This window comes from Balaenoptera musculus, chromosome 17, assembly GCF_009873245.2.
Source record: "Balaenoptera musculus isolate JJ_BM4_2016_0621 chromosome 17, mBalMus1.pri.v3, whole genome shotgun sequence".
Taxonomy (NCBI): Eukaryota; Metazoa; Chordata; class Mammalia; order Artiodactyla; family Balaenopteridae; genus Balaenoptera; species Balaenoptera musculus.
The window spans coordinates 25924137-25948914 of NC_045801.1; the positions used below are offsets into that span (position 1 = coordinate 25924137).

The following is a 24778-nucleotide window of genomic DNA, read 5'->3' on the forward strand; positions in this document are numbered from 1 at the left end:
CTATGAGGGGGAGAAAGGTATAGTCATGTTCAAGCCACAACAAGAATCTCACGTGTCTAGAACAGAGTGAATGATGGCAAGAGTGATAGAAGAGTTTGGAGAGGCAGAGCAGAGGCCAAGTCATATGGAACCTCAAAGTCTGGGAAGAGTTAGAATTTTTTCTAAGTAGTGTGGGGATTCATTGAGCTAGAGAGTGATGTGATCTCAGTTTCCGGAAAATCACTGTGGCTAGTGTAAGGGGCAGGGGGTGGTAGAAGCAATAAGACTGAATAGAAAAACTACTGCAGAAGTGGAGGGGAAATTTAATGGTGATTTAAATTGGAAGATCATGATCAGTGATGAGGACTGGTAAACTTTGGGATATATTTTTAAGATAGAGCTGACAAAATTGCTGACAGATTGAATATAAATGTAAATGTGAATTTGAAAGAAAGATAAATTAAGGTGAACAGAAAGATAAATTAAGAAAGATAAATTAGGTGGTAACATTTACTGAGATGGCAAATAGTATAGATGGGGGAGAATTTCAAAAGTATTGTTTTGGATATATGAATTTTGAGATACTTAGTCGATATATTGTAGGACTCTGGGTAGAAGTCACGGCTAGAGATAAACATTTAGTAGTCGTAATCTATAGATGACATGGAAATGGATGCCACCACTGAGGGATGGTAGTTAGAAAGAGATGAGAAGATGGTGTAGGTCACAGTGTTACAGCATTTACACTGAAAGGATCAGAAGACGGAGGATGAGCTAAAAAATATTTCTTTAAAAATACTTTATCCATTGTTTTAAAAGTTTAAAAATTTAAAAAGTTTTTAGCATTCTTTTGAGTAATTACCCTAGATTTTTGCATTCAGTTTTAGAAGTGGCACAAAACTATAGTATTACCTTTTTTAAAAAAATTATTACAAAAATATATCCTGGTATCTCACCATTATAGCCAGATTAGGACAAATGTCCAAGGATCACAGTGCCATTGGAACCTAAAATAACAGTAGTTGTAGCAAAAGGAAATATAATTTATTGATTTCTTATTGCATTCCAAGCAGTGTGCTAGCTTCTTTATGTACATTAGCATACCTATTTATTTTCCACAAAAGCCCCTCGGAAACAATTTCATTACCATTTCACAGACAAGGCATCTGAGTTTCAGAGAGTTCAGGGCACATGTCCAACATCACACAGTATTCTAAATCATAAGCTAGGTCATTCCCAGAATCAAGCTGACACTACCAGCAGTGTAGGAATTTTGCTTTAAGATTAGTACCTTTTAAAACTGTTAGAAGCTTTTATTGACATCAAAGCAGGTCTCCATACTTATTCTTTCTTGTAGTAGTTGTACTGGCAATAACCAGACTGGAACCATATTGAGTATTTTCTTTCCACTGAAGAACAAGAATGTGGAGCCAAACTACCAGTATTCAAATCCTGTCTTCATCTCTGACTAGCTATGTGATCTTGGGCAAGTTATTTAATCTGTTAGTGACTCCATTTCCTCAGCTGTAAGATGGGGAGAATACTTACTCATATCTCATTGGATTGTTGGGAAGCTTTAATGAGTTAAAATATATAAAGTGCTTGGAAGAGTGCTGGTATATAGGCTCTATATACATGTTATAGTTGTTATCATCATCAGTATTACTCTGCAAAGGATTTTATTACTACTCAAAAGATACATGAAAAGTAACAAATATAAGATAATTCTTCAAAAAATTCTATACCTAGATATGAACAATTTTTAACGTGTCAGTGAACTTGTTAGTAATATAATACAAATGATATGCTATTATTGAGTTAATTATAGTATGACTTTAGATATGCCATTGTAAGTTTTCCATTAATGTTGTCTAATTATTTTTTAAAGGTTTTTGTGCTATAGGAAGACAATTTTCGTTGTTCTTATGAGTTTTAAAGCATAGTATGCAAGTCTATGGTATGCAAGTTGTGTTTGCAAGTCTAGCATCTGTCTAAGATGTTATCTCTGACCTTTTCTCCTATTTTAATCCTTTGCATTAGAATGAACTCCCTTTCCTGGCTTGCTTTACTTTCAGTGCCCTGTGGTGGAATTTTAAGTAAGCGCAAAGGGACTATTTTGTCTCCTGGATACCCTGAGCCTTATGACAACAATCTGAATTGTGTATGGAAGATGACAGTGCCAGAGGGAGCTGGCATTCAAGTAAGGATATTTACATTTTTCTTCTTTTCATTGTATATTTGAAGTTAATTTTTTCAGAGATGACAGGATGCACGTAATTTCTAGAATTTTAGCCAGTGGTTTTGAATGATGTGGCTGAATTTAAAAGAAAGGTACTTACCATTAATTTTTTCACCTGCAAGTAACAGAACGCCAATTCAAGATAGCATAAGCAGTAAGAAAAATGTGTTGTTTCACATAACATGGAATCTTTGAGTAGGATGGTTTAAGCGTTGTTTATTTCAGAGGTTCAGTTGTGTAATTCCTGACCCGGGTTTTTTTCCATCTCTCTGTTCTGCTATTCTTAGCATGTTGGCTTAGTTCTCGGACTTCCTTTCTCATGGTTTTGAGATGGCTGCAAAAGCTCTAGGCATAACAGTCTTCCACAGCAATGGCCAATAGACAAAATGGAGTCTCTCTATTTTATGTACTTTTGTAACAGTTAAGAGAACTTTTCAAGAAACCTTCCAGCAGACTTTCCCTCCTGTCCTATTGACCAAAATTACAATGGAACCCATTTTTAAGCCATACACTGGGCAATAACAAAAGATTTACTATGATTTGGCTCAAAAAAATTAAGATTAGGTACCTGGATCAGGCAAGGGGCTTAGCCTTCTCTGGTGTACACAGCTCTCACTTAATTGAACAAACCCATTCTCTGTCAGCAAGGAAGATGAATGCTATTCTATAGACGGTCAACAGTATCTACCATATTATTTCAATTGTGACCATTTTGTGGGGGGAGCAATTTGACCAGCTACTCTGTTTGAGAAGGAAATTATTTCTGGATAAGTTGATAGCATTTTACTGCTGAGTCAGTATTTACCCCATGGAACACAATTATGCTTCACAAAATATTACATAGTCTATATTTTATAAAAATAACTTGACTGTTTCTCCAACTGAGTCATAGGGTTTTCCTTTAGAAACTTGAGATATGTATCAGTCATGGAAAAAGTAGCCAAGGCATCATTCATTAAACCTGAAATTAGATAGAAGTATAATTTTCAGTAAAAATAATAAACTTTTTGAATTTATCTTTATAACTTTTCAGAAAATTCAAAAAAATTACTTAACAGGCGTCAGGTATAAAATAGGCCTATAAATCAATGAGAAAACTTGAAATGTACTTTTTCAGTGTTTTAGAAACATTAACAATCAAAAAACTACTTATATTCTGGCTAGTTGTACTATTATTTTATGGTCAACTTGTAAAATTCGAAGATAACCAATCAACCCTATCCTATTATTGGTAGAATTAATAAAGAGTTTAGGATTGTCCAGATAATCTGAAATGAGGTGATACCTTTAAAACTTTCCTAGAACATTTACTATATCATCTGCCTATACATTTGTGAAGATTATCCTAGAGCATCGATATAGTGACATCAGCTTGACCATTTCTATCTCATCTTAAAATAATAATACCCTTGGCATTTCCCCTCTAGTTCTCATCCTCTATTTCTGACGCCCTGGGATGTGGCTTCAGCATCCAATGCTCTATTTGAGTCATTCTTATAGTGATCACTGAGGACCCATGCCATTAAATCCATTGAATTGCTCATCCTTCCTATTTTGTTAGCAACATTCTATCCTGCCCATTCTCCCCTCAGTCTTAAAACACCCTTTCCCTCCATTCTACCCAGTACTCTCTTGGATATTGTTTTGTTTTCTTTTCTACATCTATGGCTTCTGCTTCTACATCTAGGAACATGATCTCCTCTTCAGTTCATCAGACATGGTGTTTGTGAGATTCTGTGGCCTTTGTCCATCTCACATTACACCATTCTCTCTGCCACCTTGTCTACTTTCAGAGCTTCAACTACCATTATGTGCTGATGATGTCCAGGACCTGAATCACAGTAGATAAAAAGAAAACATCTTTTTTAAATGAAGGATTGAATACATGATGATTTCTTTTTTTTTAAATTTCTCTATTTTATGAGTTATTTATTTATGTATTTATTTTTGACTTTTTGAATTTTATTTATTTTTTTATACACCAGGTTCTTATTAGTTACCCACTTTATACATATTAGTGTATATATGTCAATCCCAATCTCCCAATTCATCACACCACACACCACCCCCCCACCACCCCCCCTTCCCCCCTTTGTGTCCATACGTTTGTTCTCTACATCTGTGTCTATTTCTGCCCTGTAAACCCATTCATCTGTACCATTTTTCTAGGTTCCACATATGCTTTAATATACGATATTTGTTTTTCTCTTTCTGACTTACTTCACTCTGTATGACAGTCTCTAGATCCACCCACGTCTCTACAAATGACCCAATTTCGTTCCTTTTTATGGCTGAGTAATATTCCATTGTATATATGTGCCACATCTTCTTTATCCATTCATCTGTCGATGGGCATTTAGGTTGCTTCCATGACCTGGCTATTGTAAATAGTGCTGCAATGAACATTGGGGTGCCTGTGTCTTTTTGAATTATGGTTTTCTTGGGGTATATGCCCAGTAGTGGGATTGCTGGGTCATATGGTAATTCTATTTTTAGTTTTTTAAGGAACCTCTATACTGTTCTCCATAGTGACTGTATCAATTTACATTCCCACCAACAGTGCAAGAGGGTTCCCTTTTCTCCACACCCTCTCCAGCATTTGTTGTTTGTAGATTTTCTGATGATGCCTTTTCTAACTGGTGTGAGGTGATACCTCATTGTAGTTTTCATTTGCATTTCTCTAATAATTAGTGATGTTGAGCAGCTTTTCATGTGCTTCTTGGCCATCTGTATGTCTTCTTTGGAGAAATGTCTATTTAGGTCTTCTGCCCATTTTTTGATTGGGTTGTTTGTTTTTTTAATATTGAGTTGCATGAGCTGTTTATATATTTTGGAGATTAATACTTTGTCCGTTGATTCATTTGCAAATATTTTCTCCCATTCTGAGGGTTGTCTTTTCATCTTGTTTGTAGTTTCCTTTGCTTTACAAAAGCTTTTAAGTTTCCTTAAGTGCCATTTGTTTATTTTTGTTTTTATTTCCATTGCTCTAGGAGGTGGATCAAAAAAGATCTTGCTGTGATTTATGTCAAAGAGTTTTCTTCCTATGTTTTCCTCTAAGAGTTTTATAGTGTCCAGTCTTACATTTAGGTCTCTAATCCATTTTGAGTTTATCTTTGTGTATGGTGTAAGAGAGTGTTCTAATTTCATTCTTTTACATGTAGCTCTCCAGTTTTCCCAGCACCACTTATTGAAGAGACTGTCTTTTCTCCATTGTATATCCTTGCCTCCTTTGTCATAGATTAGTTGACCATACGTGGGTTTATCTCTGGGCTTTCTATTGTTCCATTGATCTATATTTCTGTTTTTGTGCCAGTACCATACTGTCTGATTACTGTATCTCTGTAGTATAGTGTGAAGTCAGAGAGTCTGCTTCCTCCAGCTCCGTTTTTATCCCTCAAGACTGCTTTGGCTATTGGGGGTCTTTTGTGTCTCCATACAAATTTTAAGATTTTTTGTTCTAGTTTTGTAAAAAATGCCATTGGTAGTCAGATAGGGATTGCATTGAATCTGTAGATTGCTTTGGGTAGTATAGTCATTTTCACAATGTTGATTCTTCCAATCCAAGAACGTGGTATATTTCTCCATCTGTTTGTATCATCTTTAATTTCTTTCATCAGTGTCTTATAGTTTTCTGCATACAGGTCTTTGTCTCCCTTGGTAGGTTTATTCCTAGGTATTTTATTCTTTTTTTTCAGTGGTAAATGGGTGTGTTTCCTTAATTTCTCTTTCAGATTTTTCATCATTAGTATATGGGAATGCAAAAGATTTCTGTGCATTAATTTTGTATCCTGCAACTTTACCAAATTCATTGATTAGCTCTAATACTTTGAATAAATGATGATTTCTAAACCTAAATATATAACCCACACCTTTCACCTAAGCTGCATGCCATTAATCCAACTGCCCACTGAACATTTTGAACTAAACTTCTAACATCTCTAATCAACCTGTTCAAAAGCTGTCTCCATGACTTTTTTCTCAAAGTTGTGGCTCTTCCACATTGTGGTCTGTCTCAGAATGAACCCCTTATCCATTCAGTTGCACAAGCCAACAACCTGATGATTTTTTTCTGTCTCCAGCTGCACAAAGAACTATGTCAGGTCTGTCGTTCCACAAACCTCTCAAGTAAGTCTATTTCTCTATCCACACTTTTACTACTCAAGATTAAGTGGCCATCATCCCTGTCCTGGGTTCTTTTTCTCCTCCAATCTATTCCCTCATAGGGCAAAAGAGAGTAATTTTCTAAAAATAAAAATCTAATGCTATAACTTTCCTGCTTTACAGTACCTCAATTGTCCTCACTATCCTTAACTCCTCGACACAGCTGATTACAACCTTTGTGCTTTATCCTCAATTTCTTGCTTCTGTTTTAGTTCTTTATAGAAACCTAGCTCTCTTTCTTGCCTCTGGGCCTTTGTGAATGTTTTTCCCTCTGCTGGCAACACTCTCCGTCATCTCTCTTTATTTGGCTTATTCTTACTCATTATTTCTGTCTCAAGTTAAAAACAGTTCCTGTGGAAGACCTTCCATGAACTTGAAACCACATTAAGTCCTGTTGCTATATGTTCTCATAGATCCCTATAATTTCCTTATCGTAACACCCATCACATGTTACTGCTTTTACTTAATTACCTATAAGCTCATGAAGGCAGTAACCAAGTCTGTTCTGGCAGCTAACACAGTGCCTTGCAGTCTGTGCTCAGTGAATATTTTAGAATGAACCAATGAATAACTGCAAAAGGCATGGAGTTTTAAGCCACTTTAAGGAGTTAACATAGCATGATAGGCTAATACGACATCTGCAGATTAATGTTATGTGATATGTTCACTGCCCTAGCCAAACACTGTTCAAAACTGGACACTTGTATCAAGGATGCTATAAAATCTTTCACTGAGAGAGAGTGGCATGGACTTATATACACTACCAAATGTAAAATAGATAACTAGTGGGAAGCAGCCACCTAGCACAGGGTGATCAGCTCGGTGCTTTGTGACCACCCAGAGGGTGGGATAGGGAGGGTGGGAGGGAGATGCAAGAGGGAGTAAATATGGGGGATATATGTATATATATATATATAGCTGATTCACTTTGTTGTAAAGCAGAAATTAACACACCATTGTAGAGCAATTATACTCCAATAAATATGTTAAAAAAATCTTTCACTGAGGAAGCATTTTGTTTAATGATTGTACTTTAGAAAACAAAATTTGAGTTCAGCAGAGCATTTATCAACTTACAGAGTGTGAAGCATATTGGACTTTTAATTTAAATACTCTATATAACTACCAAGAGCTTTTTTCTAATTAACCTCTTACATGTTTTGCTAATTTTAGACATATCACTAAATCATAGAAAATATTATAACACCCACACAGACACAGTATATGACATATTTAAAATTTCACTAACTTCGCCTAAAAACGACCTGGCTAGTACACCAGATTTAAAGCAGTGTTTATTTTATTCTGTTGGGCTAAACATGTGTGTGAATAAAGAATTATATGAATATTCAATAAATCATATATGAATAAAATGGGATAACCACTGGTGGAAAGAACAGAAAAACCATTTGGAATGCTGAAAAGTTACAAATAAGATAGGATGATTGAGCATTTTGAGGAAATAACCTCACAAATAACCAACTTGTTGTATTACTGTTACATGAAAAGTGTGTGGAGAGGAGTGTATCATTTGTTTGCCTGTTTATTTTCGCAAGGTACATTGGAGGGAGAATTCAAAAGGAGCTACATTTAACAGTAACAGAATTATCAAGCAAAGAGCAATTTTTATGTGATGAATCAGTTTAAAAAAATGTGTTTACTTAATTGTGTCAATTTGTAGAATGAGATGATAATGAGTCAATATAATCATCCAAATAAAGGAAAATGTGATTTGCATGTTTCTATGAGGGACACCAGGTTTTAGTTATTGGAAATTCATTACCTCATAACGCTATCCTGTTGTCATAATGGACAGCTCCATCTAATTTAAAGTTCTTCTGAACACTGAATCTGTAGCTGCTCCTTTAAGTAGAAGACTTAAAGTCTTTTACTTGACTCTCATTTGGCTTTCTGTCATAGTGGATCCTCAGCCATTTACTTGAGTCTCCTATACCCTCTGTGTGTTTAATATGCCAAACTACATTCACAATTTGCCCAGAATCCTAGTGGCAAATTGCCTTAGTTTTCTGTGACTTCTGTAACAAATCCTAAACTGGACAGCTTAAAGTAACAGAAATTTATTCTCTCATGGTACTGGAGGCCGAAAGTCCCAAATCAGTTTTACTGCCCTGAGACTGAGGTGCTGACAGGGCTTCTCTCCCACCACCGTTCACTCTCCCCTCTGCTCAGGCTCTAGGGAAGATTGCTCTCCTGGCCTCTTCCAGCTTCTGGTAGCTGCCAGCATTGCTTGGCTTCTGACCACATCACTCCAATTTCTGCTTCTGTGATCACACTGCATTCTCTTCTGTCTGTGTCAAATCTTTTTTGACATCTGATAAGAACACGTGTGATTGCATGTAAAGCTCATTTAAATCATCTAGGATAGTCTCCTTATCTCAAGATATTTAGTTTATTCACATCTGAAAGACCCTTTTCCATACAAGGCAATATTTACAGGCTCAAGAGATCAGGACCTGATATCTTTGGGAGCCATATTCATATATATATGTCCAGAATTAAACAGATTTTCTTCCTCTCTCCAAGGTAATAGGTTTTCCTGAAGATGTCTACATTTTTGTTTGTGCCATCACTCTGATCTCAATAACTCAGGGAAAAAAATTATTTTGAAATCTTTCCTGTCACTTCCATCTCCTATTCATATCACACAAAATCCAGTAATTTCCCCTATAGCAACACATGCGACGTGACTTCTGGTTCCCCCTTTCTACCATTCCTGTCTACTAACCTACTTTATTTAGTCTTTCATTGCTTCTCATGTGGACCACTGCAATAAACATTAAAGTTGTCCTTTCACTTTTATTTTCTTCACTCAGTTCAGTAGTACCTATAAAGCACAGTCCTGATTATTCTCCTTCAATCCACCTTCTAAAACCTTCAATGAAATACTCCTCAACTGCACAATTATTATGCTGGTATTCAGTCTTTATAGCCCTTCTCTCTCATTCTCTCCCTTAGCTAAGATACATTAAATCCTCAGTAAACACTAGGTACTATCCTAAGGTAAAATCCTTTAATTTTTACAGCAAACCTATGAATTATATGCCTTTATTACAGTGATTTATGTAAGAAATCTATGGCACAGAGAGATTAACAATTCTTTTCAGGTTACATGCCAGTGAGTAGACGGAGCCAGGAAGTTGTATACCCCAGCATTCTAACTCTAATATTTCTTGTATTTATCCAGAACCTTTACTCTTTCTAACTTTTCTCTACTTTTTCTAACTTTGATGCCTATTTTCTCTTGTGTGAATACCCTCCACTGTGGCTAAATTGGATTACTGATGTTTCACTAAATCTCCCTCATGGCTTGTCTCCTCTACATTTTTACTAACTCAATAATTTCTTTCAGTGGAAAACCTCTCAATACATTTTGCTTATCTCAATTGTCAACTCTTGCAAGAATCCTTTTATTTTCTTTCTTTTTTTTTTTTTTTTTTAAAGCCAAATGTGACTTTTTCTTTTCCCGAATTGAAGGAAAGGAAAATTCAGATATGAAGAGAGAATTGACCATTGTTTAAGGAGTCGGGGGTTATATTACAATCATACAGCTTTAATTCCAGTCTTCTTTCTGTCCTGGAACATTGCCATTGAGCCTAATGCCTGTCACACAGGCAGGGTATCTGTTGCCATGTGGCACTTATCCCTGGAAAAGAGGCTCCAGCATTCATTTGAATGGAAGAATGATGAAGGCCTATTTTGTGGATAAGAAATTTTTAATGAATGCAATTGTTAGAAGTACTTAGTGAATGAGTGTGATGCTTACATCTATAGCAGACTTTAGCTAAATAAAAATAAATTTATTTTAGTAAAGCTATTCCTTTACCTCCTCCTAAACTATAAAATATGTAATAAAGCAAAACAGATAATATGCACAGTTGTGAGGGTTTTCTGGGTTCTTGCAGAAGCTCAGGCTGTGCCAAGTGAAGTGCAACAAAGGGACACATGCCTCTTTCTTTAAATAAAACTTAATAGACATGAGAGGATTATACTCCAGCATTTTCCTTATCAACTTAATGGACCTTCACAGTGATTTAGTTATTACAACGCCATTTATAAAAATATAGCTATTTATAAAAATAATCTTTAAAAGACGTACCCAAATCAGTTATAAAGTATTATTTTCGGTTATCCATATTGAAATTTATTAAATATGTGCATAGGGGATTATTATGTTAATTTTTAAAAATAAAATAAAGACAGGAAATTTAGCAAAGGTTATGCAAAGGTAAAGCATAATAAAATGTATCCAGGATAAACCTAGTTCAAAACATATATATATTATAGGGTCTTGTATGCTTATGTGGTCCTCAATGTGGACCACACATCTGAGTATTTCCTAATAGGTAAAGCAAATGAGAAAACTCAGTCACTGACAAGAATCAAACATCCAAAACAAAAAAGTTAAACAACTGTTTTGGAACATGTCTTGATTCAGATTCCAGGCACTAAGACATTAGATTAATCCAAAGCTGAGATGGTGACAGACATTCTCAATGTTATACCCATAGTGAACACTGCTAGATGCCTCAGAGGCTTTTATTATAAAAGTTAGTGCATGTAGGCCAGTGCCATAAAGGCAAAGATCAGTTCTGTTAAAGTCCTTCCATGAAGGGCCACAATGATATGGTCCAGGCTTTGAGCTCTCTCATCCAGAGGAGATAAGCAGACTATAGTATATGTATCTCATTAGAAGTATGTGTTCTTACCAGTAATTATTATTTCATAGGTGCAAGTTGTCAGCTTTGCTACAGAACATAATTGGGATTCTCTGGACTTTTACGATGGGGGAGACAACAATGCTCCAAGACTTGGAAGTTATTCAGGTAAATGAGAGAGCTGACCTTAGTTAAAATACATTGTAATTAGGAATGTAAGACCTCTCTCTCTCTTTGAAGAGCTTCCTAGAACTCTGACTTGGTGGTTTTAATTTTGCTTTTTGCAAAATGTATGCAATGAACTAAATTACAAGGTTAGAAGTTTGAAAGGCTTTAAAGGTAATGAAATTGAAATTGATGTTTAAGACCTTACTATAGTGTTACTATATTTGTGTAATTATTTATTGATGTTTTTGTGTTACTTGTATTATTTTTAGCTGAGCTATGGTTCAGGAATAGTATGTATGCCCCTCTCCCTTAAAAAAAAGGATGAGTAGTAATAGTTAAAAATTAGACAGTGCTTGGTAATTATGGTATATTCACTTAATAGAATGTTATGCAGCCATTAAAACAATTATAGAGACTATGTAACAACATGGTAAATGCTACAAGGTACTGTTGAGTGAGTAAATAAGAAAATACAAAATTAATTCTATGAAATGAATTAAATTATATAAAATTCATACTATATACATATGTACCAAGACCAGAAGTTTTTAAAATTTGTTATGGTTTTTAAAGGTAGTTTATGCATTTATCTAACAGCTTCTTATAGCATATTTAGGATAAAATGAAGTTTTACTTTAATTTTAACTGTACGTTTTCCTTTAATTTTGATTATAGTGTTTAACCCTAGAAATATAAATATAGCTAAACTATAAACTTACATATTTCAGATATACTGAAAGAATTTTGAATGGTATTAAGTTTTTGATTTTAAAATGGAGTATGTTAACCTATTTTTCAGCATCACTGTTGAGGAAAGAAAAGAAGAAATATCTAGAGGAGTGATTTGGTTTAGGCATTAAAAATATTTTAGATATAGATTGAGAGAGAAATTTTTTCTTGGAAAAATTGTATAATTTTTGAGTATGCATTTGTCTATAATAGACTAGGTGTAATACTTTCTGAATAATAAATACAATAATGAAGATGATGAAAGTGATAAATAATAACAGCTGTTGATTACCAGGTGCTAGCTCTGCGTGAAGCTTGTCATACATTTCCTCATTTGATCTTTTTAGCAGTCCTGGTAGGAGATTGACACTAAGAGAAATTAAGTTGCCCGAGGTCGTACAGCTAATGTTAGAATGAGACTGGGACCCAGCTGGTGTGACTCCAGAGTCAGAGCTCTTAATCACTAAGATCCTCAGAGACCAAAGGCAGTTTGAGTGACCTTTGAGTTTCTGTTTACCTCTGTCTTCAGTGATTCAGTTAGGACACTATAGACAGAGCAAGTTCAGGGGGGAAAAAAAAGCAATCGTGTGTTCTTTAATGAGTTTGTCCTGGTTTCTCTTATAGAAGGCTCAGTGGTTAAGGTTCATAGAGTTGTGTGAAGTGTGAAGTAACTAGAAAATTACAAAAAAAATTGTTTGCAACACTATCAACTCAGATGTTTGTTGAACTTTATCTTGAGACCATTGACAGTTATTTTTATGGTTGTCTTTTGAAACTGCTTGAATTGTAATCTTAAGGATCTTGAACTATTACTCAATGTCAAATAGTCAATAGGTAATTGGTTCAAGCAGATATGTTATATTTTCAACTCAGTAATTGAATAATTAAAGTTGATTTCCTGTCGAAGTTCAGAAGAACACGATTATAAAGCATTTGCTAAGAGACAAGGCTGACACAAGTTCATAATTGGCGTCTTTTTGAATGCTAACTACCAGCTTTGTTGTCAGGGTGTAAGACACATCAAGATACTTGACCTGGTATAGAACATAAATGTATATATTTAAATATCATAATAAAGGCCAATAAATGAATATATCTTTAAGCCCATACAAAATTTTGTTATTATACCATAAAAATCGCATGCAGACTTTAAAACTAAGTTTATTATTAGCTTGTACATGAACTATTGAAATCCACATGAAATTCAAAATATTTATTTTAGGTGACTAGTAAAATTTACTGCTTTGATTTTCACCAACTTTCTTTTTTTTTGCTCCTACCTATTTTTAGGGAGCAATTTAATGTGCTCTCGAAGGTCTGTCTCCTTGGAGATAGTCAAGAACAGTAATATGAAAGACAAATATGTGAGAAATATTTTTATTTAAAAATTTTGTAAAACACTTTACTAATATATAATTTCAGTGATAACTTATTGTCTAATTAATAGTTAACTTAGTTTTATTATAATACTTATTATGTGATCACTGAACTACTTTTTCAATTATCATTTCAGGAACAACAATACCCCATCTTTTGAATAGTACATCTAATAATCTATATCTAAATTTTCAATCAGACATCAGTGTTTCTGCTGCAGGATTTCACCTTGAATACACAGGTAAATATAATATCATGTGCTATTCAGGAAAATTAAGAAATTTATATTAATTTTAAATATTACTTTTCTGAATATAGAAAGTTAATGGACTTTGTCAAAAGAGAACATTTGGGCTTACTTTCTTAAGATTTTGAAGAGTTTCTTCAACTACAAAATTATATGTATAAAGTTCTGATTATTTTCATTAGAATTTACATTTTCTTTTTTTTTTTTTAAGTGTAAGTACACTTAAGATAAGATTTACCCTCTTAACAAAAGTTTTAAGTGCACAATACAGTAGTGTTAACTATAGGTGCAGTGTTGTACAGCAGATCTCTAGAGCTTATCCATCTTGCATAACTGAAACTTTATACCCATTGAACAGCAACTCCGCATTTCTCCCTCCTCTCAGCCTCTGGAAACCAACATTCTACTTTATATTTCTATGAGTTTGACTATTCTAGATACTTCATATAAGTGATATCATGTAGTATTTGTCCTTCTGTGTCTGGGTTATTTCACTTAGCATAATGTCCACCAAGTGCACCAATGTTGTCACATACGACAGAATTTTTTTCTCCTTTTTAAGACTGAATAATATTCCATTGTATGTATGTAATGTATTTTCTTTATCCATTCCTCCCTTGATGGACGTTTAGGTTGTTTCCATATCTTATCTATTGTGAATAATGCTGCAGTGAACATGGGAGTGCAGATATCTCTTTGAGATTCTGATTTCTTTTGGAAATATACCCAGAAATGGGATTGCTAGATCATAAGGTAGATCTACTTCTAATTTTTTTGAGGAACCTCTATAGTGTTTTCCACAGTGTCTATACCATTTTACCTTCCAACCAACGATGTATAAAGGTTCCAATTTCTCCGTATTCTTACCAACACTTACCATTCTCTTTTTAAGATAAATAAGAGCATTTTATAGTTATCGTGGAGAGTACAAATCATAACAAAAACTCCAGTTTTGAGTATTTTTGCACCAAATGACATAACAACAACAATTCTTAAAGTAAATCAGCATGAACTATAAGAAGAAATAAACAAAAAAGCATTATGAAATTTACCAAAATTGATACTAGTAAAGACGGATATTCTAAATAGACCAATTATCATAGGACCAATATAGACAATAGTTATTAAAATACAAAAAAAAAATACCTGGTCCAAAAGGCTTCACACAGAAATATTACCAAATCTTTAAAAACCAGGTAATCACAGCGCCATTTAAATTATTCCATCTACTTTTTGTGGAGTATACCATAGGTTCCAATACTTGTCTCAGTATAAAACTATAAAAGAGTCTCTTTTATGAATATGATGCAAATGTTTTAGTTTTCCAGCTTGTTGAGATTTAACTAACATATAACATTGTGTAAGTTTAAAATATACAATGTGAGTTGTTCAGAATGTAAATTGGTGCAGCCACTATGGAAAACAGTATGGAGGCTCCTCAAAAAACTAAAAATAGAGTTGCCATATAATCCAGCAGTCCCACTCCTCATATATCCAAAGAAAACTAAAGTTCAGAAAGATGCATGCACCCCAATGTTATACAACACTGTAAATCAACTATACTTCAAATAAATAAATAAATAAATAAATAAATAAATAAATAAATAAATAAAATATATGATGTGTTGATTTGATACATGTATCTATTGCAAAATGATTACCACAATAGGGATAGTTAATACTTCCATTACTTCACATAATCACCTTTCGTTTTCTGTGATGAGAACATTTAAGATCTAGTCTCCTAGTAACTTTGAATGATTCAATATCATTAACTATAGTCACCATGCTGTACATTGGATCCCCAAAACTATTCATCTTATAACTGGAAGTTTGTACCCTTTGATTCACATCTCCCCATTTCTCCCAATCCCAGCCACTGACAACCACCATTCTACTCATTGTTTCTAATAGTTTGTCTTTTTTAGATTCTACATGTAACTGAGATCATATGGTATTTGTTTCCTCTGAGTTATTTCACTTAGCATAATAACCTGGAGGTCATTTTTTGTTATTGCAAATGACAGGATTTCCTTCTTTTACATGGTTGGATAATATTTCATTGTATCTATGTACCACATCTTTTTTTTACTCATCTGTAGAAAGACACTTAGGTTGTTTTCATATCTTGGCTATTACAAATAATGCTGCAATGAACATGTAGTGTAGATATCTCTTTGAGATCCTGATTTCATTTCCTTTGAATATATACTAAGAAGTGGGATTGCTGGATCATATGATAGTTCTATTTTTAATTTTTTGAAGAACCTCCATACTGTTGTCCATAGTGGCTGTACCGATATTCATTTCCACATCTATAGGTGGCTTTGGGTAGTATGGACAGTTTGGCAATATTAGTTCTTCCTATTAATGAATATGGAATATTTTCCCATTTATTTGTGTATTCTACAGATTTTTTTTCATCAATGTCTTATGAGTTTTATTCTACAGATGTTTTACCACCTTGGTGAAATTCGTTCCTATTTTACTATTTTTTTCCAATGCTATTATAAATGGAATTGTTTTCTTTCTTTCTTTTTTAGATATTTTGTGGTTATTGCATAGTATCACAACTGATTTCTTTATGTTGATTTCATATGCTGCATTTTTATTAAATTGATTTGTTCTAACATTTTTTGGTGGCATCTTTAGGATTTTTCTCTATATAAGATCATATCATCTTCCAAAATAGACAATTTTACTTTCACTTTTCTATTTGGAAGCCTTTCATTTCTTCTTCTTGCCTAATTGCTCTGACTAGGACTTCCAGTACTATGTTGAACAGGAGTCATGAGAGTGGTCACCCTTAGTCTTGTTCTTAATCATAGATGAAAAACGTTTAACCTTTCACCATTGAGTGTGATGTTAGCTGTGGGTTTTTCATATGTGGCCTTTATTATGTCTTGGTAGGCTGTATGTTTCTTGGAATTTATCCATTTCTTCTAGGTTATCTAATTTGTTGGTGTGTAATTGTTCATAGCAGTCTCTTATGATCCATTGTATTTCTGTGGTATCAGTGTAATGCCCTCTCTTTCATTTCTGATTTTATTTATTTGAGTTCTCTTTCTCTCTTTTTTAAAATCTATTTAAAGTTTTCTAAATTTTGTTTATGTTTTAAAAACCAGCTCCTTGTTTCTTTGGTCTTTTCTATTATTTTTATATTCTTCTATTTTATTTCTGCTTTGATAATGGTTATTTTCTTCATTTTGCTAACTTTTGGTTTAGTGTATTCTTTTTCTAGTTCCTTGAGTTGTAAATTTAGCTTTTTTTTTTTTTTTTTTGAGATCTTTCTTTTTTCTTAATGCAGGCATTTATTGCTATAAAATTCCCTCTCAGAATGGCTTTTGTTGCATCCCATAAGTTTGGGTATATTGCATTTCTGATTTTGTTTCTTTCAAGATATATTTTGATTTCTTCTTTGACTCATTGGTTGTTCAGGAGTGTATTGTTTAATTTCAAATAGTTATGGATTTTCCAGTTTTCCTCCTGTTACTGATTTCTATTTTCATGTCATTGTGGTCAAAAGAGATGTTTGATATGATTTCAATCTTAAATTTGATAAGACTTTTTTGGTGACATAATGTATGATCTATCATGTAGAATATTCTGTTTGAACTTGAGAAGAACTTGCAATCTGCTACTTTGGAAGGAATGCTTTGTATATGTCTCTTCGGTCTATGTGGTCTAAAGTATAGTTCCAATTCAATGTTTTCTTAATGATTTTATGTCTGGATGATCTATCTGTTGTTGAAAGTGGGGTATTGAAGTCCCCTACTATTATTGTATTGTCTATGTCTCCATACAGAACTGTTAACATTTGCTTAATATATTTGGTTGCTCTGATGTTCGGTGCATATATATTTATGATTGTTATATTCCCTTTTACTTCCCTTTTATGTTTTTGATGTCACAGTTTACCTCTTCAATATTTTGTATTTATTAACAAATTATTGTAGCTATCGTTATTTTTAAAACTTTTGTCCTTTAACTTTTATGCTAGAGTTAAATGGTTAATCCACCCCCATAGTATTAGAGTATTCTGAATTTGAATATATACTTACCTTTACCAGTGTGTTGTACATTTTCATGTTTTCATGTTATTAATTAGTGTCCTTTCATTTCAGCTTGAAGAACTCCTTTCAGTATTTTTTGTAAGGCATGTCTAGTAGTGATGAACTCCCTCAGCTTTTGTTTGTCTGGGAACATCTTTATCTTGCCTTCCTCTGAAGTCCTCTGGTGAACTGCTTTGCTGTATAGAATGTTTTTGCTTGGCAGTGTTATTCTTTCAGCACTTTGAATATAACATCCCTCTCTGTCCATGCATGTAAGGCTTCTCCAGAGAGAGTTGCTGAAAACCTTATGCAAGTTCCCTTGTAAGTTACAAGCTTTTTTTTCTCTTACTACTTTTTTTTTTTTCTCTTACTACTTTTAAGATTCTCTAGTTGTCACTGATTTTCTACAGTTTTATTGTAATTCATATTGTAGAAGATCTCTCTAAGTTGAGTTTGTTTGGGGACCCATGACTTTTATGAACATGACTGTTGAGATCTCTCCCCAGATTTGGGAAGTTCTCAGCCACTATTTCTTTAATAAGCTTTCTATTCCCATCTTTCTCTTTTCTCCTTCTGGTAGTCCAGTAATTCAGAGATTATTTTCTTTTTATAATATTTCATAGATCATTTAGGCTTTCTTCACTCTTTAAATTTTTCTTCTCATTTTCTCCTCTGATTACATGAATTTCAAGCATCCTCTCTTCTAATTCACAGATTCTTCTACTTGAGCTCTCTTTTGCATTTTTTATTCATTAGGTGAATTTTTCAGCTCAAGAATTTCTGTTTGATTTTCCTTTTTACTATCCTGTTAAACTTTCTCATTTTGATCATGTATTGTTTTCCTGTTTTGTTCAATTAATTTTTGTGTTTTCTTGTAGCTCCTTCAGCTTCCTAAAAATTTTGATTCCTTTCTGGGTAAATTACAGATCTCCATGTCTTGGGGTTGGTTACTCTCCTGGCTGACTTCAGGAGAGAAGTACCTTTCCTGAGACCTGCTAGGGATTCTGAAGGTTTTTTATACCTTCTATGGATATGCATGCTCCACACTTCTTGCTCCCTCTTGTGGCAGGATTCTTAAGCTTGTATGACTTCTCTCATCCTGTAGAGCCAGGACATTGTGCTTACAACCTCCCTTTTGCTTTCCCAAGGGTAGTGATAAATGCTCAATTTTGTAGTCTTTTCCAGATCCACAGAATCAGGCCAGATTTCTGTGAATGCTCACCAGCCATCTGCAAAGCTTGCCCATGGTCCAGCTAGAGGGATCCATAGGCAAGGTATCCCCACTGGCTCATGGGTGTGCCTCCTGATGGAGTCCCTGAATTGTTTAATAAGATCCATATCCCCTTGATAATGTCCCTTTCTGAGCCCTGGCTTCTCTTTTCCAGTTATTCACAGTGCATGTCATAACTCAGTACTCAGGTTGAGGTGAGAGAAAAATGAGCCTCTTTCCTATTTGGTAGCATCCCGCACAGCTGGGGAAGTCAGGCATGCACTCACAGACTCTTACTTCCCCCACAGGAGAAGTCATGGGTCAAAAAGGGATCTCTTGGCACCAAACCCTGTTCCCTTGGGGGAAAGGTGGAGCAGGTAAAGTCAAGCTGTTCCTCCTACTCTGTGCAATGTGTCCAATCTTTGAATTTTTTGCTCTAATGATGTGCTGGAACTTCTCTGCTGGACTCCTTTACTTCCACAAGAGTCTCTCCTTCATGGGTGATTGTGCAATCAGTGTTCTTCAGAGGCTCCCAGACCATGGCTTGAGAGGGGATGGAGCTAGCTCAAGGAGAACTTTAGGGTCCACAGCCAGGACCAAGGTCTGTAAGCCTATTGCCTGACGAACGGGTAAGTGAGAGTCCTCCTGGGTCTCTTGGCGTATGGTACTGGTGAGAGAACCAAAAGCAAATGGGGTGTTGCTAAGTTATCAGGGCTTTGGAATTATTTCTGAGTTAGCCACCTGGGTCTGACTCAAATGACTCTTTTCAAAATGGCTCTCCTTTTTCTTGTACTGAACTGGGGTTTCCTAATCTCCTACCTGTATTCCCACATATCCCACAGGCACTCTTGTCCATGGATGATTGCCATATTGTTGTTGCTGAGGAAAGAATGTGAATGAGAATGAGAAACATATTAGGCCATCTTGCTGACATCACTCCTCTTTTTTTTTTTGACAACAGCTATCCTAATTAGGTGTGAGGTGATATCTCATTGTGGTTTTGAGTTGCATTTCCTAAGATTAGAGATGTTGAGAATCTTTTCCTATCCCTGTTGGACATTTGTATGTCATCTTTGGAGAAATGTCTATTCAAGTCCTTTGGCCCATTTCTTACCATTTTTGATGGATTATTTTTTTTTTTTATCAAGTTGTAGGAGTTCATTATGTATTTTGGATATTAACACTATATTATATATGCAGTTTGAAAATATTTTCTCCCATTCTTTAGGTGACTTTTTAACTCTGCTGATTGTTTGCTGTGCAGCAGCATTTTAGTTTGATGTAGTCCACTTTTTAATTTTTGCTTTTGTTGCCCTGTGCTTTAATGTCATATCCAAGAAATCATTGCCAGGACCAATATCATGATGCCTTTTTCCTGTTTTCTTCTAGGAATTTTACATTTTCAGTTCTTATTTTTAAGTTTTTAATTCATTTTGAATTAATTTTATATATGAAGTAAGATAAGTTTCTAATTTCATTATTTTGCTTATGGATATCCAGTTTTCTCAGCATCATTTGTTGAAGAGATTATCCTTTCCCCATTGTATATTTTTGCACCCTTGTCAAAGATAAGTTAACTGTGTGGGGGTTTATTTTTGGACTCACTCCTCTGTTCCATTCATCTATATGTCTATATTTATGCCAGCACCATACTGTTTTAATTATTGTAGCTTTTGTAGCTATATTTTGATATCATGAAGTGTGATATCATTTTGTTCATCTTTTTCAACATTGACTTGGCTATTTTGGATCTTTTGAGGTTCCTTATGAATTTTAGGTTTATCTAATTCAGTAAAAAACACCATTGAGATTTTGATAGAAATTGCATTGAATCTGTAGCTCATATTTAAACAATATTAAGCCTTCTAATTCGTGAACACAGAATATCTTTACACTTACTTGTATCTTTTAAAATTTCTTTCATGAATAGTCTGTAGTTTTCAGAGTAAAAGCCTTTCTCCTCCTTGGCTAAGTGTTTTCCTAAGTATTTTATTCTTTCTAGTGCTACCGTAAATGGGAACATTTTGTTTATTTATTTATTTATTTATTTATTATAAATGTATTTGTTTACTTATTTATTTTTGGCTGGGTTGGATCTTCATTGCTGCATGGGGGTTTTCTCTAGCTGTGGCAACCGGGGGCTACTGTTCGTTGCAGTGCATGGGCTTCTCATTGCAGTGGCTTCTCTTGTTGTGGAGCACAGGCTCTAGGTGCGTGGGCTTCAGTAGTTGTGGCACGCAGGCTCAGTAGTTGTGGCTTACGGGCTCTAGAGTGCAGGCTCAGTAGTTGTGGTGCACAGGCTTAGTTGCTCTGAAGCATGTAGGATCTTCCTGGACCAGGGATCAAACTACTTGCCCCTGCATTGGCAGGTGGATTCTTAACCATTGCCCCACCAGGTAAGTCCCAGGGAACATTTTAAAATTTTCCTTTCAGAATAGTTTGATGTTAGTGTCAGTGTATCAATTATGACTGATTTCTGTGTGCTGATTTTGTATCCAGAAACTTAACATAATTCATTTATTAGTACTAACAGTATTCCTTTGAAGTTAGGGTTTTCTACATCTTATGATCATGTCATCTTCAAACAGCTACCTTTAATTTTTACTTTCTGATTTGCATGCTTTTTATGGCTTTTTCTCACCTAATTTCTTTGTATATGATTCCAGTATTATGTTAGTAGAAGTGTTAAGAGTCGGCATCCTTACCTTGCTCCTGATTTTAGATGAAAAGCTTTCAGTTTTTTACTGTTGAATGTGATGATAGTTGTGGGCTTTTCATATATGGCCTGTATTATTTTGAGGTACATTCTTCTATATGTAATTTTTGAGAGTTTTTATTATGAAAGAATTTTGTATTTTGTCAAATTCTTTTTTCTGCATCTACTGAGATGGTCATATATTTTTATCCTTCATTCTGCTAATTGGTGTATCATGTTTACTGATTGAATCGTCTTTGTATCCCAGGAATAAATTCCACTTGGTCATGGTGTATGGTCCTTTTGATGTGCTGTTTAATTTAGTATGCTAGTATTTTGCTGTGGATCTTTGCATCTATATTCATCAGGCATATTGTCCTACAGTTTTCTTGTAGTGCCCTTGGCTATGGTATCAGGGTAATGCTGGACTCATGAAATGAATTTGTGACTGTTCCCCCTTCAGTGTTTTGGAAAAGTTTGAGTAGATTCAGTGTTAATTCTTTAAATGTTTGGTAGAATTCACCCATGAAGTCATCTGGTCCTGGGCTTTTCTTTGTTGGGAGGTTTTTGATTATTGAGTCAATATCCTTATTCATTAGTGGTCTATTCAGACTTTCTATTTATTCATGAATTAGTCTTGGTAGGTTATATGATTTTATAAGTTTACCCATTTTTTTTTAGGTTATCTAATTTGTTGGTGTCCAGTTGTTCATAGTAGTCTCTTACTATCATTTGAATTTCTGTGGTATCAATTGTAGTGACTCCTGTTTCATTACAAGTATCTTCAAATTGTGATAAAAAGAACTGGATCCTGAAGAAATTTTAAAACTGAAATTGGAGTAAGTGGCTTTTCTTGTTGGCATAGAAAATATATATTTGTCTCCCAACTTCCTAGAAAACTTTCAAACACAAAAAAGGCTTACATACTCTAATTAAATACATATATGAGACAGTGTGTTTTTTGCTACATAAAATTATCACAAGTGTAATTGGGTGATTATTTTGGAAATTTGGGGTTTATTTACTGTTTCCCTAGAATGTAAGCTCCAGGAAGACAGGATTGGCCATTAGTACAGGACCATGTCCACTTAGGATATCCTTTTGTCTCTTGCACTGGGACCAGTCCTTGAATCTTATAATGCATTCACAACACATTTGTTGGCTGAGTAAAGAATAAGTGACAGAACACCTAGAAGCAAAAGGTAACAAATATGTAATGTTGATATATATAATTGACATCAGTATACCTACACCTATGCTAGTGTTCATAGAGGAATTTAGCACGTTGGTCTGTACACATTTATATTCTGTTGGTTTTTGCTTTCTGAAGGTATCCCATTGAGTACTATCTCCTCAATATCACTTTGTCGAGGCCACTCAGTCCATCATTGTAACATCATTACTTACACAGGAAGATCTGATAGAAAAGAAATGCCCTGTGGAAACGAACAGAGGCTACAACAACGATGGGCATGTACTAAATAAATAGTAATTAATTGATTTTTGACAATTATTTTTGTTTTATGTTGAGGTTCGTTTTCCAGCTATTGCTAACCTCAGATATAGTAAATGTATCATTGTGGTGTAAATAGGTGACAAATAAGTACAAAAAGTTTCATTCATTCATTTTTCATTCAACCAATAAAATATTTTTGAATGCCTACTATATAAATAGGCACAATGCTCCATATGGAAAGTGCAAAGATAAATATGTCCAGTCTCATTTTTGAGGAGATCACAGTCTAGTAGAAGAGACAGAGATAAGCAATAAATACAGTGCTATGAATACAGGAATAGAGATATTTACGGTAGAGTGCATGAAAGCAATAAGAAATCAGCTGCATTTAAGAAGTTCAGGAAATACTTCAAATAGTAGGTAACACTTTGGCTGAATCTTAACAAATAACCAGGAGTTTTACAGTTAAACAAGGAAGAGTGGATATTTTTAACATGCAAACTTCAGGTTTAGACAGAGCTATGATACATGGCACGTTACAAGGATTGCAACTAGTTCAGTAGACTGGTGCATAAGGTTTGTGACAGCACCAGGAACTGTGGCTGCTTATATAGGCAGGACTACTCCTGAAAGGTATGGAATGTCATAATCAGAAATTTGACATCATTATAGGTGATGCAGTTCAAAAGCAGCATATGTTTTGATAGTTATTCATGATACAAACTATTAAATTATCATAATAACAAAGAAATTTAAGAAATATTTTTAGTCTATTTTATATAACTTTCAAATTTCTAATATAAAATATTTTTTTGAATGCCAAAAAGGTCCTTTATTTGTATAAGGTAAACAGTATAGGGACATTACAGTTTAATGGAATTATTTATCCAGTTATCTATAATATTTTTCAAACTGTTCTTTTGGTTAGAACCTCTTATTTATATCAATAAATGAAGGAAATTAAGCCATATCTTAACAAATAATAGGTGTTAATAATACCTAGTAGCTTGCCTCCTAGAACAAAGGATTGAGAGTTTGCTACTCTTAAGGGAAAACAGTGACTAGTGGATTTAAATCTCTCAATTTTAGGTCTTAGAAGCTAACATCTTTGACAGAGTAGGCAAAATATACTAGAAATATACAATTTAAGCATATTTAATTATGATATTTAATTTTAAATGTAAAGTTGAGTACCTAACCATGTCAATGAAAGTCTGATTAGAACTGTAGAGGGATTGGAAGATGAATGAGATAAATCTCTGTCCTAATCAAGTGTAAACTTTATTACGTGAAATGTGTTTTTTCCCTATATTTGTGATTATTGTCCAACTATGTTACAACTAGATATTTCTGTAAAATGAGCAATCAGGGAATGCTAATATTTTCTAAATTAGTTATCTGAATACTACTCAAAAATGTGGGGAAGAACTTACATTGGTAACGAATGAGCATAAGAACAAATGGTGTATCAATGTATCTTACGAACAGTTGCTTTAAATAATAAGACTACCAACTCTCCTAATGATCTAGAGGCTAGTCATAGGGACTGGCATTTAATTTGTTAGGAATGAATTCACATAATCTAAAGTAAATGTTCACAAAATGATGCTTTAGTTTCAAACTGGTCCCCGGATACTTCTTAAGAATTATTAGATATCTGGATTCTCTACCCAAGAGAAAAGCAAGCAAAAAACTAGGCATTGTATTTAGGCAATCTAAGGACAGTACTAACTATATTTTTCAAAAACCACAAAGTGGAATCCTCTTAGAAGATGATAAGATGATCACC

The 24778-nt window shown here is 34.2% G+C and overlaps 1 protein-coding gene across 3 annotated transcripts in view; it reads left to right on the forward strand.

The window, feature by feature from the left end:
- CSMD3 (CUB and Sushi multiple domains 3) overlaps positions 1 to 24778 on the forward strand; it is a 1196954-nt gene that overhangs the window by 1029534 nt on the left and 142642 nt on the right. For all 3 annotated transcript variants that reach the window (XM_036830958.1, XM_036830959.1, XM_036830960.1), the window contains 3 exons: positions 2055 to 2179; positions 11127 to 11223; positions 13466 to 13570. In XM_036830958.1, the coding sequence (XP_036686853.1) occupies positions 2055 to 2179; positions 11127 to 11223; positions 13466 to 13570 (327 nt within the window). The remainder of the gene's footprint in view (positions 1 to 2054; positions 2180 to 11126; positions 11224 to 13465; positions 13571 to 24778) is intronic.